The sequence below is a fragment of the Fistularia commersonii genome, chromosome 8 (assembly GCF_037954325.1).
Source record: "Fistularia commersonii isolate RoL2024-O1a breed Wild chromosome 8, RoL_Fcom_v1.0, whole genome shotgun sequence".
NCBI classification, from domain to species: domain Eukaryota; kingdom Metazoa; phylum Chordata; class Actinopteri; order Syngnathiformes; family Fistulariidae; genus Fistularia; species Fistularia commersonii.
The window spans coordinates 13,399,972-13,417,724 of NC_141291.1; the positions used below are offsets into that span (position 1 = coordinate 13,399,972).

Sequence of the window (17,753 nt, forward strand, 5' to 3'; positions counted from 1 at the left end):
CTTTTGAAGTGGGGACAGGAAATGCTGTGTGATTTTACTGTCAGCTTAGCGGTGACTTTGGTCATAAATCCAAAATGTGTCTGCAAAAAAAGACTGGTTTCATCTATGCATGTTTATTTTCTTGTGATATAGTTTTGAGGTTGAAGTTGGCAGTCTATGAGATAACCTGTTCCCTTTACTTTGTCCTTTTGACATGCAGATTCATGGCCTCTAGAATGATGCAAAAAAACAAAACAAATTTCTTTGTCAATTGAAGCAATGATTTGTTTTTAAAATGTTATAAATGGTAGTACCAAAGCATACTCACAAGCACCACCAGTTACTATCAGTGTTAGTATTTAAAATAAGAGCAGAATTTTAAGGGTTATAACTTTAATGCATGTGGTTCTTTAACTGTCTGCACTTTTGGCAGTACATACTAGGGGAAGCTGTTCACTAGCTTCAAACAACTCTGACATTTGGAAGGAGCCCCTGTGGCTCTGTAGCCATTTGATCCTGGTTGCATTTGGCCAGAATCCATAGAACTGGAACTGAGCTCAGGTCATTGATGGCACTGAAAGAAATAAGGATAGTGAAAAGGAAATATTACTGGTGAAAGTCAAAATCTCTTTGGAGTAAAATTGCATTGCCACTATCTTAAACAAAAGTATTTTTCCCTACAGGAGAACAGTAAAATGATGGCCAAATGCAGTGCTCTGATATGTATCATAAAATTATACAGTGGTGACCCAATGTTATTTCCCTCAACTCAGTCAGTTCCAGGCATCTTGGTCATTTGTATCCTCCTACCTTCTTTGTAGCAGATTTATGTCGTTTCCATGCATACTGAGGAACAATGGTATGTAACAAAATCTGCTAGCTATCTATGTACCATATGCACAATACTTAAACCTATGTGAAAATGGAGGAAAATGTGATTGGATGGTTGATAAGAAGTGCTGCTGAATTGAACAAAGGAGAAGAGATGAGAGAAGTGTAGATACCCCCAGGAGAGCCCGGCCGCGGCAGGCAGAGTAAAAATGATGAGCCATATGCTCCTGCATGTCCTCTCTGCTACCATGGAGATAGAAGAGAGAGGGAGTGGTGTGTTTGTAGAGCAAGCAACATATGAAAAACAATGGAGTGGAATAGAAAAAGAAACAGATTCAATATGTGTTTCTTGAAGTGGGGGATTTTATTTTCTGTGTTGTGAACACACAGTATTTATGTAAGAGTTACATCTTATCGTTGTCCACCCTTCAGGAAATGCTAAAAATGGCACATAGATTGATAGACCTGCAGCTTCAGGTAATGATGACGGTGATGCTTGTCCCAGTTTAACAAATTGGTACCTTTCACAACCTGTTTGCAAGACTTCGACTCAGCTCTGACATCTCCAGAGTGACTATGTTCGCGAGAGCGTCTCTGATCCTTACCCCTCAATGTCTGCTCAGACTTTTTAACTTGTACAGTCATCTTTCACACATGGCAACTCATCCCTCTCTTTGCTAACCTCACCCTCTGTTAATTTGCTGTCTCCCTCTGGCTCTGCCTCCCTTCTCATGATTGTTTGAGGGCTGAATTATTGATGGCTGCAGCAGGGCTGGATGAGAAATCAGAGCAGAGCTCTGTAGTCACTGCTTTGCTGATGGCTGAGGGAACTATAAGTATGATGCAGTAGACTATTCCCAAGGGCCTATGGGAGGAAGTAGTATCTGTGTTTTGCATGTGGGTCTGTGTCTGCACTGTTGCAGCTTCATGTTAAGTTACTCTTTGCTAGGGCTCTTGCAAGATGTATGTTACTGATTTAGCTCATGTTTGATGCTCTCTCCTGTAGCATAACCCATATTATTTCACAAAATCGCATTCACCTTTATTTAATTTAGAACGATATAAGTTATTGTGTGAGTCTAAAGGACAAGTACATTTGTGAGACTCAAATACTGGTGAGGCAAGAAAATAATAAATGCAACTAACGTGAAACACTCCCAACATTAAAGTTCATCCCCTGAATACTGCTGTTATTTGCTATTGCAATTAATGTCACTGCCATCATTGTGACACCAAAATTTGCAATTTAAGCACTTTTAGAAGAAACACATTTTAAGGCTAAAAGACCATTTCGACTTGATGGTGACACTTCTGCTTTATCCACCCTTTTCTCAGTTCCCTTTCTGACCAAGTGGCATGAGGGTAGGTCAAACAGACATAATGGGCTTCCTGCTCTAAATTCCACATTGACATAGTAGCATCTATGTCAGTTTTAATGTGTGTGTGTGTGTGTGTGTGTGTGTGTGTGTGTGTGTGTGTGTGTGTGTGTGTGTGTGTGTGTGTGTGTGTGTGTGTGTGTGTGTGTGTGTGTGTGTGTGTTTATATGTGTATGTATGTATCTTCTTCTCCTTTTGGATTTTCCCTTCAGGGGTCGTCACAGCGACTCAACCTTCTCCATATAACCCTATTCTCTGTATCCTCCTCTCTCACACCAACTACCTTCATATCTTCTCTCACTACGTACATAAATCTTCTCCTTGGTCTTCCTCAAGACCTCTGCCTGGCAGCTCCAATTCCAGCATCCATCTACCAGTATATTTACTCTCCCTCCTCTGAACATGACCGAACCATCTCAGTCTGGCTTCTCTGACCTTTTTTCCAAAACCTCTAACATGAGCCATCCCTCTGATAGACTCAATCCTGATCCTATCCATCCTGGTCACTCCTAAAGAGAACCTTAGCATTTTCATCTCTGCGGCCTCTAGCTCTGCCTCCTGTCTTTTTGTCATTGGAGCTGATTCTAGGATGTATGTATATATGTATATGTATGTTTATATATACATAAATATGCATATAAAATATGTATACATATGTATACGCATGTATATGTGTGTGTGTGTGTGTGTGTCTGTGTGTCTGTATATATATATGTATACATATATATATACAGACACACATTCTTATGTAGGATATGAAGCTAGTTGGTGTGAGCGAGGATGCAGAGAATAGGGTTGGATGGAGAAGGGTTATTCGCCTAGGCAACCCCTGAAGGGAAAAGCAGAAAGGAGAAGATGGTGCTTGTGCGTGCGCGTGCGTGTGTGTGTACATATATATCAATTGAAATCAAATTTATTAACTCATGGAGATCTGGATTTGGAGTCACTTGGAGTCACAGTCAAAATTAAAGTGGAAAAACACTACAGGCTGAGCCAACTCTACTGTAATGTCATTTAAAGTCAAAATGAATCAGTGTTGCCTCCTAAGTACCGGTAGACAGTTTGATTTCACAGAAGTGTGATTGACTTGGAGTTACATTGTGTTGTTCAAGTGTTCCCTTTATTATTTTGAGCAAATATATACTGTGTATATATATTTTCTTCTTCTTTCGGTTTTTCCCTTCAGGGGTCGTCACAGCCAATCAACCTTCTTCATCTAACCCTATTCTCTGTATCCTCCTCTCCCACATCAGCTACCTTCATATCCTTACTGTGTATATATACATATACGTATACACTCTCACATGCAGACACACACACACAAAACTCGAAGGACCGGATTTGCAGTCATAAACCTATTTAAAAAGTCCTATGCATGTATTATGTATTTGTTCAAATTCAAATATGTTTTTAAAAACTGCCTATTAAAGGCTCTATGTTTAGATTGCTAACTTGAATCAGCCCTTACTATTCCTCATGCAGCCATGAGCATCTCTTTACTTTTTCAGACAGGGCTAAAATGATCTATTGTTATTTGTAAAAAATACATTTCTGCTTCTTAAAGTATTTTTATTGTAATGCTTTTATCATTTCATGCTCTCTGAGTAGGGATTGAACATTAAGATGTTCGATTATGATCTGAAAATTGTACATGACCTCTGTAGTAGTCATAGAAAAAACCCTTGCAGTTTTGCACAAATGCGTAACGATTGCCTCAGATACACAAAACTAGAAAAACATGGATTGCATTACAGGCTCTGACAGGCACTGAAAGACGAGAGTAACAGGGATTGATAGAAGTAGGACCCATTAAGGGTAAAAGCAACTGGAGGGGTCAAGAGAATAGAAAGTGGGAGGAGAGCGAAATGGAGAGGAGGAGGAAGAGAGCAAACAGTGTGTACAGGAGCATTACATCATTCCTGACCTCATTAGGGCCTTTCTCTCCCACCACCACCCCCCTTGCTTCTCTCTGCTCTTCTCTTTAGTGCTCCGGTATATGCTGTATGCGTATGGTTTAATCAGTATTGTGAGGTGATCTGAGTGCAACTCGGTCTACATAATGTTTCAAACGAGGATCATTAAGCTCAGTGAAGAAAACAAACTCAACAAAATACTACCAAATTACATGGCATGTCATTTTTGGCAATTGTTAGTCTTTGGTAGCATTTGTAGCCCTAACCCTAACCCTTTTTGTTCACATATATCATCACCAAAGCATCAGCAGTGCTGTATTCTTGCTTTACAGTGTAGCACAGATCCGGATTAGTCAGTGATTCTTTGCATACTGTACTCTGGTGGTTGGTATCAGTTATTACAGCTTATTTACCTTGTATTCCCACAGCACTTTGACAGACTAAAACACTATGATGACCATCATTAAGTTGATGTTTACCAATCATTGTTTCTCATTTAGTATTATAAAACTTTACGGTGACTTATGCCGCTATTTGTTTTACGGTTGCCATTTGAGGACAGGGATTTCATCAACTTGTGTTCTTTGTGGAAACTGTCATTTTTAGTGGCGTTGTAGTGGGAGGAGAAGACTTTTGTCCTCTATTGTATGTCATGGTTATAATCATAAAGAAGTCTATGCCACTGCCCTAAAACATTCACACCCACACACACACAAGTTCTTAGACATATGATTTCCATTTACCTAACAATTGTACAGTTCAGTAAGTGAAACCAGATCCCAGTGGATCATCTGAGTTTAAGATAGTTGTGTGAAACACAAACAAGAAACGTTCACAGTCCCAAGCCCAGCTGTATATGATTGCAGCCCTTTGCTGTATTGGACAGACGCAGTAGCTCTGTTTGCAGAGAGCCGTGCAAACTTTGGCACCAGCCAGGCACCTCCCACCTCATCTGGCCTCCCACGTTACTCATCAGAAAACAACATCACTTACTAAACAAATATGGCATGTTTGTGAGAGTGTATTTAATTTCATCTGAATAATTATTTGGTGACCTGAGTCAAAGTGAAGTGTGGTGTACAAGGATAGGAAGTGGTCTGACATTATTATATCTGACAAGTGTTTTTTCACTCCAGTTAATGCCTGCATCTGCAAAAAATTAGGCTTGAGTGTTTGCAGACAAAGGTGCAAATGGTGTCGAATTGGAAGCTTCTTTTTTTTCTGTTTTTACATTTTTTCGTTTGTCCCTGTCCTCTCCAGTCATCAGAGCTAGATGACATCCTAAATGACTTGCAGAATGCTCAGCCGCAGCTCTTCTGTGAACCACGGCCCGTGTCGTTGCCCAGTCCCATGGACAAACAGAATATCATCAATGACATACTGCAGATGTCAGAGACCAGTCCGACCATAGTAGCCCAGCAACAACACCGGAATATTGGGGCAAGCATTGGTCCAACAAGTGAGTACCCCACTCTTGACCCTCAGTGTAAGCGGAAGAAACTAAATAATTCAAATTACGAAAATTGTTTGTCTGGAGGGACTTTATTGATAATAATGGTGTTGGGGTAATGAGAGATGTGATTTGATGCTTTATAATGATGAATTGTTCACAATTCAGCTGTAAATATAGTAATCATCGTTTGTAAATTTAGTGTAGTTATGATCTTGAATCTTCTTCTTCTTTGTGAAATAGCGACTGCAGTGTAAAACTCGGGACATGAAAAACAACGACTTGGTGCCACAGCTGCCTCTAAGCCTTAGTATTAGTTCTCACTGAGCACACGGGTTCAGGATTTACTTGTCACCTCATGGCGTGTAATAAATACCATGCAAGCTTGCAGGGCCACACATAGTGTGAAAATTCACATGCACACAACACAGAGGATGACCTAAAAAGACAAATAATGTGATTGGAATGATAATAACCTCTAAACTACTCAAGTCTAGTCCCCTATACCATCATTCACTCTGGATATGAACCTTGTTAATCATATCAGTTCACTTTATTGACTCTTTATTGTTACAAGCTTGTCTAAAATCAGTTTCTTTTAATCGTCAGATTTTACAGGTGCGCGACCAGGCCAGCCAGGCAGGGGTCTTCCTGTGAGAAGTGTGTCTCTGGACATGAACGTGTCACCACAACAGCCCTCGTTACAGTACCCTTTAAGGGCCACCAGCCCATATACACTTATGCAGCAGCAGCAGCCGCAAGGCATGGTGGGAACCCATGGTATGTTGGCTAACCAGGCTAGCATGGTCAGCACAGGTTAGTGTCCAGACATTTATTCGCGGTAACAGCTCATGGTGTTTTGGTGAATGTATGCGATGCTCTCTATGCTATTTGCTATTCAGAGACTAAGACATGAATCTACTGTATGTCAAACAGCTCAGCTAAACAATGATGTATAATCTGATGTAGTTTGAAAAGAGGAATGAGGCGGAGCCCAAACAGGAATAATTCAATGTCAGGCTTCCCTTTGCTACCCTTTGTTATCTGAAACAATATATACAAAACTGATTCAGGGATCATGGAAATTGCTTTACAAGACATAACTCTTTGAAAGCAAATCGGATACATTATCATGTATAGTGGTGCTTTTGTCTTCTTTCTAAGGTTGTGAGGCATATTTTACAACTTTTTGCATGATTGTTTGCTTACTGACAGCTATAATTATCTCTTTCCCTCTTTGTGTGTGTGTGTCTCATTTTGTAATGTGTCTTACCATGGCACAGTGGTTTACTTCCTGTGACAGGAAATAGATGCCACTGACACAGGCAGAATGTACGCAGTTACATTCACGTAATAGCATTCCTCAGACGTCTCCCTGCATGGAATTTGGATTCTTCTCATTTACATGCACTTTTGCCCACAGCTACAGAGTATATCTGCCAAAATCTGTCTCAGCGTGTTTCTCACTGTTAATTTCTATTTCCTCAAGGACTCATGGGTCCAGGTGCTCCAAGGCCGGGCATGCAGCAGCAGGAGGGCTGGGTAGGTTCAGCTTCGGCACCACCTCTGGGAGCATCTGGCCCTGGGCAGCAAAGCACCATCCAGGCCAGGATGGGTCCCAACAGTGCTCCAATGAGGCCCAACAGTCAGCCAGGGCCTCGGCAGATGCTGCAGTCCTCAATGTTGGCCAATGGTGAGAGCCTGATGTGCCCTGGAAACTTGGGTTGTTCAGTGTTTTAAATTTCTGAAAACTTGGTGACAATAATAATAATAATAATAATACATACGATTTGTATAGCGCTTTTCACGGTACACAAAGACGCTTTACAAGTTGACGACAGAAAAACATAGAACATAAACATTGTTAATGGGAAGAGCTGTAGGTGTTGTAGGCGGTTTGGAAGAGGTGGGTCTTGAGGTTATTTTTGAAGGAAGACAATGAGTTTGACTTTCGAATGGCTGACAAACGCATGTTTACATGCATGTGATTTCAGTCTCCCAACATTAAGAAGCCCCTTAAATGTTAGCTCGTATCCTTTTTAAGAGATGATAAAACAGTTGTGTGCTGATGGAAAAAGCTTACATCATGAACGAAGCTCAATTACAGAATGGCCATGCTTCCAAATCTAATACTCGTGGTGCAATCAGCTGTTGAATCTCAACTCGGCCATATAATAATCTGAATGCACTGTGGACAACAAAGTAAGAATTTCATTGTACAGGGGAAACACATTGCCAGACTGTATGTATGACAATGAACTCTTTGAATCTTTAATCTAATAGTATTACGGCTTCATGCCATTAAAAAGGGTGCCATCTTGTGGCGAGAAGCAATACAGTGCACAACAAGTGCATTTACCATTTTCATGCCCGAGCACTAACCTGGTCTTTTTCCAACTAAACTCTTTGCAATATGATATAACACATCATCATTCTGTCAACTATCTCCCATTTTAGCCCAACCGGACATGGACATTGGTATGGTCGGCCATTTCTCCCAGCAGCAAGCTCCACCCAACCAGACTGCACCTTGGCCGGATAGTATGATACCCATTGACCAGACGGCTTTTGTCAACCAGAACAGGTGACCTGCCACTTTGTGTCAGGAGCATATTTCATTTCAAATTAGTCAGCGACTGTCTGGGTTAACACAAACATGACTTTCAAACATGCCCCGCTGAGGTGTTTAAGAAGAGAGCTAGTGTGTTCTCTGCTACTCATTCACTACCTGCACCAATGTTTAGACAACAGGACCATAATTTTGTTGTAGAAAGAAAGCTAATCAGTTTTGTGTGAACATAAGATGTCTACTTTCATGTCACACAGATTCTTTCCTAGTCTTAATAAAATAACATTCAGAGTATTGCCTTTTAGATTTGATTTGTTGAACTTTTTTTTTTTTATCTTTTTTTAAGTCATCGCCGAGAGGAAATAAATCAAGAACCCCTTTGTAAGCTTTGTACGTTAACTGCTTCATTTTCCATTGGTGTCCCTTCTTGCCAGGCCTCTGCACTCAGCACCTCAGGATGACTTGCTGTGTAATACGGGCCTCAGTGCGGGCGATGGGAGCGTAGTGGATGAGGGGGCCCTAATGTCCCAACTATATACTGCGTTAAAAGATTTCGATGGCTTGGAGGAGATCGATCGAGCCCTCGGGATTCCTGCACTGATAGAACAGGTGGGATCAATATTTCCAGCAGTTCATCATCACATCCACTGATGTCTTAAAAAACTTTTCTGTGTCATCAATTCTCTAAAGACCGGTCTTTGAACATTTCTTATTGTCCTCAGAGCCAGACATTGGAGCAAGATCAGTTTCCACAGGACCCTACCATGATGCTGGAGCAGAAACCTCCAATGTACGCCCAGCAATTTGCTCCCCCGCCATCTCACATGACCCAAAGGGGCTACGCTGGTGCAGGGATACAAGAGCCAGGCTTCCACCCCATGTCTGGCCAGATGGTCCCTCGTCCCGGTTACTCTATGATGAGGATGCAGGCACGACCTGGACTGAGGCCCACTGGGGTTGTTCCCAACCAGCCCAATACATTACGGCTACAGCTGCAGCACCGGCTACAGTCACAGCAGGTAAACATATTTTACTGCTGTCCTTGGAGTCCATTCACTCTTTCTCTCGCATTCACACTTTTTGATCAGCGGTTGTCTAAGTCCTGGAGGTTGACATTCACCAGATGTGTTCAGTCAAGAAATAAGCATGACTCCTGCCTCACTGTTTTTTTAACCTCATGATAAAATTAATTATAGAACATATACCGTAATTTTTCAGATTATTGAGAACAGTTAAATATAAGCTGCACTGGCTAAAAATCAATCAATCAATCAATCAATAAATAAATGTGTACATATATAGGCCGCACCATAAACCACAGGTGTCCACGTTGAGAACGACATTAGATATTTATACATTTTTGCATTTTTCTGAGCTGTGCCTGTAACGTCGCTGATGAAAAAGATTAATAACAAATAACACAGGGAAAAGTCCATCCATCCATCCATTTTCTATCCCCACTTTGTCCTACTACAGCTGATCGCTCTCTTCGTCTTCCTCCTGCGCACTTAAACTATTAACGCCGTCGTCTTCAGCGTCGGAATTAAACAGCCTCAGAATTTCACTGTAATTTCATTGGTCCGATGTGACGAGGCTAAATGTTTTGGCGGCATGAAGCTCGTTAGCCCCCCAAAATCTATAGATTAGCCACATCATTGTTTAAGCTGCATTTTTCAAAGGGTGTGAAAAAAAGTAGAGGTTTATAGCCCGGAAATTACGTTAATATTCAGTAGCATGCTTATAAATACCATGCATGATTAAGTTTGATGTGTGCAGCATCTTAAAACATTTTTACTGAAATGTGTTTTTTACTTTTATGGGATAGCCAGCTATTAATAAGCTGCTCCGTATGTCACTACCATTCTAATAAGTTAACCAGATGTGCAACTGCTGACTTAGGACTTGTCCAGACAGCAGTCAGCCAGTGCCTGTCAGGCATGCTAGTCTTGGCGGTCATTGCAGTTAGCGTCTGCAAACATGTCCAACTGGATAAATCTTGGATGACTGAAAGGCAACCGCGCTCAGCCTGAATGTGTGTGTCAGTGCTGAGGAACAGATGAAACGATGCGTAATGTTAGGAATGATTTAGGACCGGAGAGTCATTTCAAAGTTGAGAATATGGCTTCTTTCCCCAGACCACTGTAATAGCTGCTTCATTATCACACATTTTTCATCTATTTGAACTGTTTCATAGATCTGGGGGTGTTAACTTAGTGAGGTTCTAAAAGGGCTAGATGACCAAAACTGTCGGGGATGTGCTGGCTACAACTATTTGTAACGATAACACTTTAATTCTTGTGTGCATTCCTCTTGTTTCATGAGGTAAAAGGCAATCCAGATTAAAGCTTTTATTTCAGTTGAACACTCGAACTAGTAACGCCTTTAGGACAGAATAGATTCCAACTTAGCCGGGTGATTTTTTTTTTTTTTTTTTTCACCCTTACACTATTTCTTGTCTTCTCAGAACCGACAGCCCATGATGACCCAGATGAGTAGTGTGTCGAATGTGAACCTACCTCTTAGAGCTAATGCTCCAAACCAGGTAGGTCACTGCCCCTGCGGCACATTGAATCAGCCAGCTTGTACTGTACATACATTGGTAAATTAAACGTCTCGCTCTTTGCACTGCGTCCCCCGCCCCCAGGGGACTATCAATGCTCAGATGTTGGCGCAGCATCAGCGCGAGATGCTGAGTAATCACCTGAGGCAGAAGCAGCAGCAGCAGCAGCAGCAGGTTCAGCAGGCTCGACAGGTCCAGCATCAGAGGAACATGGCCATGAGAGCCCAGGGCCTCAACCTGCCCCCCAACATGGTCGCTGGAGGCATGAGTAATCCACGGATCCCCCAGGCCAATCCCCAGCAGTTCCCCTATCCACCCAGCTACGGTACCAGTACAGGCCTGGCCTCGCCACCTCCCCCTACCAGCCCCTTCTCCTCACCTCTCTCCCCTAGCCTGCCATCTCTTCCCTCCAACCCCCCGCTCCACCTGCATGGCACTTCCTCCTCTTCCTCCACCTCTTCCTCCTCCTCGCAGATGATGATGGGAAACACAAACATGATGGGCGGACAGTATGGGGCAGTACTCAGCCCCCAAATGCAGCACAGTGCCTTTCAGTTTCCCAACTCAGGTACTGCTTCCACTCCCCAGCCTGCCGCACACTTCACCCTGTAACTTGTGTGTTTGTGTGTCTGTCTTTCTTTCTGTGTGTACGTACACACCATCGTAGTGTTGATACACATAGCATCACATGCTTTATAATCATCCATTTTGTAATATATGTGCTGATGACTTCATTACCTGCGTTAAGGTGGTTGCAATCATCCTCACTGAAGTCTCCAAAGATAATATGCAATGAGAGACAACTATCTTCTTGTGAACATACAGACACAGAGTGTTCTGGCACAACCGTTTCCTGACAGTATACTCTTTCTCCACCAGAGGGCATGAAGACCTCACCAATCATTGGCCCCTAAGATGTCACAGGCAGAGCAATAATCATGGCTGTCAGTCTGAGGGTGGTGTCTAATCTGGGGATAATAAGATAATATTCGATGATACTCATGCTGTAATGACATTACAATTATCCATGGCTTAATCTGATCCTGGCCAATCAGTTCCCTGCTTAGTCCTTCCTTTTATTTTCCCTACCCTCTTCAGCCATTTCCTTCTTCCTTTACTTCCTACTTCCTTGCCCATTTGCTGCTTTCGTGCATGTTGTGATTTGCCTATAAGTCCTGAATGCTGAATTTTGCAGGCAGTGGTCAGTCATAATTGTCCTCATTCTTGCCATTTTGTTCATTCTCTGCCATTGTCTATTGTTTGCTGCATGACTCTGAATCACTTGAAAGAAATGCATTGCAGTTTTTAATTGAACAGGCTGTGGTCTCAGCACAGGTGAGAGGGGTCGCCCCTACTGACTTGTACTGATCCGTCCACCTCAGGTATGAACCAACAGGCAGACGGAGGCTTTGTAGGACCTGGCACCCCACAGAGCCCCTTGCTCTCTCCTCGCATGACCCACAACCAGTCACCAATGATGCAGCAGGGCCAAGGGAATGCTGCTTTCCAGGGCTCGCCTGACATGAACGGCTGGCCGCAGGGCAACATAGGAGGAAACAGGTGACAGAGCTGCATATTATAGTGACTCCAAAGGTAGTGTTATATTAAGTACAGGTTATAAGGGAAATTGTTTTTTAAACTTTTTGTTACCTGCCTTGTCTAGTGGTTATGTCTTCAAAAATGCATTGGCACATGATGAAAGCGATCTGCTCGGATTCAGTCTGTTGGACACACATCATCGTGTATAAGAGCCGTGGAGTAATTAATGCCCTCATTTGGATCATTTAAACCACATGTGGCTTGCTGATGTTTTGGGCCAGCACCTGGAAGCCCAAAGGATTATGTGTCTTCTGGAAAGCATCAAAACAATTTCATCTGTATTTTGAATGAACCTCACAAAACAGAGCAAAGGACTGCAGTAAAAATTCTGCTCCTTAATTGCTTTGTGTTGAGGAGAGAAGACATGAGGGAACGTGGTTGCCAGCCACTGTCAAAATATTAATTGCAGTTTTCGATTAGGCTTTGTTTGACATGATCTCACAGCCAAAACAAAAGTAATATTCTAGGTTTAGTGTGTTTCTCGGTGACCCTTTCTAGGTTCTGTGCCTTCTCTTTTTCCTTCCGCAATTAAATGTTCTCTGTTGTTTTTTTTTTCTTCCTTCCCCTCAACAGTATGTTTTCACAGCAGCAAACATCGCCCCAGTTCACCCAGCAGAGTAACAACAACATGTACAACGGCAATGGTATGAACCTCAACAATGTCTCTATGGCCACCAACTTGGCAACGAGCAGCATGAGCAGCATGGGCCAGATGGCTGGACAGATGAGTGTCACATCTATGGCCTCGGGGCCCTCACCCGGCTTGCCCTCCATGGGACAAGAACAGGTAAATGCAGTCCACCCCACAACCAAAGGGGCAGAAAGTTAGCGGAAATGTTGCTACCCTGACACATAAGAGATTCTTTCCGAGCATCCTGTATCACAAAGGCCCGATTCATGGTTTCCAAGTGGAAACTTTTTATGTTTTTGTAACACTGCAGACGCAGAAAAAAAATTGACCCTCTGTACTTTTAATAGTAATGGAAATCAAAAAGCGTGTCAGACGTAGGGCTCCTTCTAAACACGTGTGTCTTATTGTGAGGCCCAAAGGGTCTGGGCACACTTATCGAACAGCCACGCTAGTGAATAATTTATTGCCGTAGCTTACGTAACTCCTTGAGGCGGAGTTCTTGTGCTCGACTTGAACTTAGAGGACAATGATGTAATTAGCAGCGGGCACTTTAGAGCCAAACCATTATACCCGATAGACATTACTGCGTTATGTTCAAAGGCTTGGCTGTTGTTAATTCTCCTAACGTGTAGTCCCGGTGGTTTAGAGCTGTCAGTGCAGCGTGTTCACTGCACGCAGGATTAGAAGATGCAAGTCATCCCCCTGACATACTTACTGTGGCCAGGTATTTCTTCTGTATCGTCTCCCCAAGTATGTTGATTATCACTCATTTAATGTTCGCCATGTTAATCCCTCTTCCTTTGTCTCGCTGGTATTGTTATCTGGGAACGTGGAATGCATCGCTGTAGTCCATGATGCTTTTAAGCCTAATAAAGGGCCATGAATATTTAACAAGTCTTTAGACTGTTGTTACATACTAGTATATCTGTCACTTGATTTATCACTTTTCCAGGATTAAGAAATATATTGGCACTTAGATTATTTCAATTATTTACAGTTTGGCTATTAGTGCCAGCTTGCACACTTTACCGACTTGCCTTGAGTATCAAGCTGTGTTCTAATGATAGGTTGTAATTGTTTTTTTGTTTTTCGTTGTTTTGTTTTTTTCTTTCAAAGCTGAGATAAGTTAACTAGCTGTCAGGTTGTAATTCCAGACTGCCACTTAAATGTGTTTTTGTCTCTTTGCAGAAATACTGTTGACCCTTAATGACTTACCCTGAACCTCAGTGATCAGCTGGTGCAAGGAGCAAATATGTACAAACATGTAAACCAACCGACGGTCCTCTCGAACCAGCCATACTGCGCCCTGACAACGTCTCCCCAGCGCAACTTAACCGTCTGTCCCGGCTGGGCCTCTTCGGCGATCCCGGAGGGGCCCGGCCCCACACAGACACAGGAGTATGAGAAGAGGGCTGGGGAAGGGTTGCGGAGCTCTGTCCAACACGCCTAAACCTCCTGGAGGAGAGCTTCACGATGAGCCAGTGTGTATGCCTGTCCAGCTGCATTCACCGTAGTGTGACTTACTGTAGGCCTCCTGGTGGGGGACACTGACTGTAGGGGGCAGCAGTGGGCGGGATCCCTCGTTCTGATGAATGTATTCCTCTCAGTGGACAGCGGCCATTTACAATCTCATCTCAAAAATGACATACACTGATTCATTTTTTTGTTTTCCTTTTTTTTTCCCCCCTTTTTGTTTTACCTTTCTCACAGATTCGTGGTATTTCCACATAGTTCCAAAATGGCAGCAAATACTAAAAGACATGTTAGGAATTATGGTTGGAGCTCAAATACTTAGCCGGTTTTGCCTTTTAGCTGTTTTTTGTTTTTGTTTTATTTTATTGGGGGGGCGGGGGGTATTTTATTCTTATTTGTTTTTCTCTTTTTTGTTTTTTTTTGGGGGGGGTGGTAATTAAGATGTGGAGTGAGGATGTGGTTGGAAAAAAAATCCATGATCTTGAAAAACACTGCAGAAGAATGGTTTGAGTGGAATGGTAATTTGTCTGATTAGAATGATTTAGTCAAGAGGTTTATATAGTGTATTAAATTAAGTTTTATTTTTCTGTATAGATTCATTTTAATTATTGTTGATTGTTTATCCTAGTAGCAAGAAGAAAAGAATATTTCTAAAAGTGTGACAGAGGCACTTTTTTTTTACATAATTTTAACAATAATGGTTGTATTCTTTCTGAGAAGATTCTTCTGTTAACCTGAATAATAGATTATGCTTAGGTCCTGTAGTTTCAGAGAAGATGTCAAAATTGATTAATTACAGAGATTGTACATACCAATAAGTAAAGCATTTTTTTCTATTTATTTTATTCTGAAGGCTAAAGTTTCACCGCCCTGTCTGGTCACAGTTGCCACTTGAAGCAGAGCTGGTTTTAGTTTTGTTTGTTTAGTTGTTTTTTTTTCTTTCTTTTTTTTTTTTCGGAAAGTAGAAGCCTTCATGTTGTGACGATCTGGTACGATGCAGACAAGGGCGGGGATTGGGGGCGGAGGGAGGGTGGGAGGTGGAACGTATGGAAGCGTTGTAAGGGGGTGTGCTGTGTATACAGTGTACAGATTATCGCTTGCTTCTCTGCCTTTAGCATAGATCACGAAAAAATGAAAGTAAATAAAACAGGATAAATTCAACACAGCCATACAATAACTCGAAAAAAATAACAGAAGTGTGCTTTCTATGTTGTCTGGAGTGAAAAATGCTTCATACAAGCTGCTAGGTGCAAACTGTTCTGGTGTGATGTAAACAAGCAATAACGATTACTTGAGAATCTCTTGGGGTTTTTTCGTGTTTTTGTTTTTGTAATTTTTGTACAGTTTCCTGAATAAAAGGACACATTTTTGCTCCACCTTTGGATGCAGTATTAAACACGTTTTTTTTATTGCAGTTTGTATCAAGGACGTCTAAATCCACAAACAGCGTTTCTATTAGATTATGCAGCATTGGCTGAAGCCTGAGAGGGAGGTAATTGGACATCATTGGCCTTCTCTGCCTCCAGCCACTCCTCTATCGCAGAGGTCAGAGCTGAGACTGCACGCTTCTCGAGACCTGCTCTGAGAGACAGCCATACTTTAAGACCTCAGGCACTTAGTTTGTTCAGTTAGTTCAACTGTAAAGTGTTCGCTAATGACATGCTATTCTTGTGCCCCCAAAAAAGGGGTTCAGTTTGACCTTTACGAGATCAAGAGCAAGTCATCTCCTCTAACCTCAAAAGTACATTTTCCTCAAAACTTTTTATATCAACTATTTAACCCAGGACTCAGATCAAGCCAAATATTATATTCTATCACTTTTCAATTGGATTTCGAAATTTTACGCCTGTATTTTCATTATGAGTCACTTGGTTAACATGGTTTGGGGCCCACATAATCAATAAATTTACGATGATGTCACTTAACAGGGTCCAATGTAGATGCATGAAACAGAACGAGTCATTCTGAATGTATTGTCATTAAAAACCTAAGAATCTGACTGGTGGTGTAATTGTCAATATGGCCACATGGTCCACACCTGTATCCCCCTCCTCTCTGTGTTTACATCAGAGGTATCCCTTTCTTTCAAACACAGTTCCTTGAGTAACGGAGTTAAAGCCGCAGCGGTTTAACTTCAGGACAAAGGACTGTATTATTGTGTCGGTTGTCATCACTGCTGATGTCCTGCTGTTGTTTTACCGAGGGCATGAAACCATGCTTTTTTTCCTCTTTCTTTCTTTTTCTTTTCGACAAGTGCTTTTTTGATTGTAAAACGCAGTCCTGCAAAACAAGCCCTTTGAGCCATTTCAAAGAATGAATTCACAGCCCATTGCAAATTTCCAAAGATTGTCGAGATTTAAAAAAAAAAAAAAAAAGACTTAAAGCCATGTGGTAGCAATGCATTTTTTAAGCATTTATAACGAGGACCGGTGCAAATCAATGGTTTTGCCAAGGCTATGGACCCACGAAACGAAAATATTTTTTCTCTTCAACTTGGTTTTGAAGAACTTTAAATGCCCTTTTGTATTCTCTGCCAATTTCTTAGAGCTAAGATGCAACATTGAAATGCTAAAAACCCTAGCATAATGCCTTAGATTTCGTCTGTTGTTCTTGTACATTACATTGCTGTCTGTATAAATTTGTATAATGACGTGTACAAAGCTGAATGGGTGCAACACGTTTCAGATCCTCAGTTTCTGGAGACTCGCGGTTTGAACTTGTTCCAATCATCGCTGTGTTCTGTGTTGGGTTGAAGACTGATTACATCCCCGCTGTCCCCCAATGTTTGTATGGAAAAAAAGATACATAGGGATATTGAAGCAATATGTAAAATACTATACGGACTTTCCGAAGAAAGCTCGATGTGTTGTTTTTTTTTTGTTTTGTTTTTTTTCCCTGAGGTTTATTTCATGCAATGTTCACACAAATCACACTGTACCCCCCTTGCCTCCCTGCATCAACATTAGTGTGCGTGAGCATTTTATGCAAAATTAGATATAGCCTACAAGAGAAGTTTAAACCACAGTTATGCAAGTTGTGAACTAATATGGCTTCGCTGATGCTATTTGCCTTGTAAATAAAGAATTCTGTTATTGCAAAAATGTAACTGAGTGACTCTGGTTTCATTTGGTGTTTGAGATCAGGATGCTATGAAGGCTTCTTATTTTATTGTTTTTAATCACAGACTTGGCCAGAAGGTTTCTAACTAAGTGATTAATGGAATTTGTTAACAAAAAACGTATACAAATAATTGTGAAAAGTTAAACTCCCAGCAGACTAGCAGATTATTCTCAGGATAAGCGCTGAAATGAATCCTAAATAAATCCAATTGATATAGGGGCTTTTGCATGAATAGTTGTTTGTTTGTTTGTT

General features: G+C 41.6%; 1 protein-coding gene across 2 annotated transcripts in view; it reads left to right on the top strand.

Moving 5' to 3' along the window:
• Positions 1-14,242, top strand: part of ncoa2 (nuclear receptor coactivator 2) — a 66,617-nt gene extending 52,375 nt beyond the window's left edge. Inside the window, exons 12-22 of one of the 2 annotated variants that reach the window (XM_086151262.1) lie at positions 5,360-5,558; positions 6,159-6,365; positions 7,039-7,242; positions 8,007-8,133; positions 8,553-8,727; positions 8,841-9,137; positions 10,583-10,660; positions 10,763-11,003; positions 12,061-12,238; positions 12,851-13,064; positions 14,097-14,242. In XM_086151262.1, the coding sequence (XP_086007388.1) occupies positions 5,360-5,558; positions 6,159-6,365; positions 7,039-7,242; positions 8,007-8,133; positions 8,553-8,727; positions 8,841-9,137; positions 10,583-10,660; positions 10,763-11,003; positions 12,061-12,238; positions 12,851-13,064; positions 14,097-14,108 (1,932 nt within the window). In that variant the 3' untranslated portion in view covers positions 14,109-14,242. Of the gene's footprint in view, positions 1-5,359; positions 5,559-6,158; positions 6,366-7,038; positions 7,243-8,006; positions 8,134-8,552; positions 8,728-8,840; positions 9,138-10,582; positions 10,661-10,762; positions 11,247-11,557; positions 11,715-12,060; positions 12,239-12,850; positions 13,065-14,096 lie in introns of those variants that run through there. The other variant, XM_086151263.1, reaches the window with a different exon arrangement.
• Positions 14,243-17,753: the final 3,511 nt, after the last annotated feature.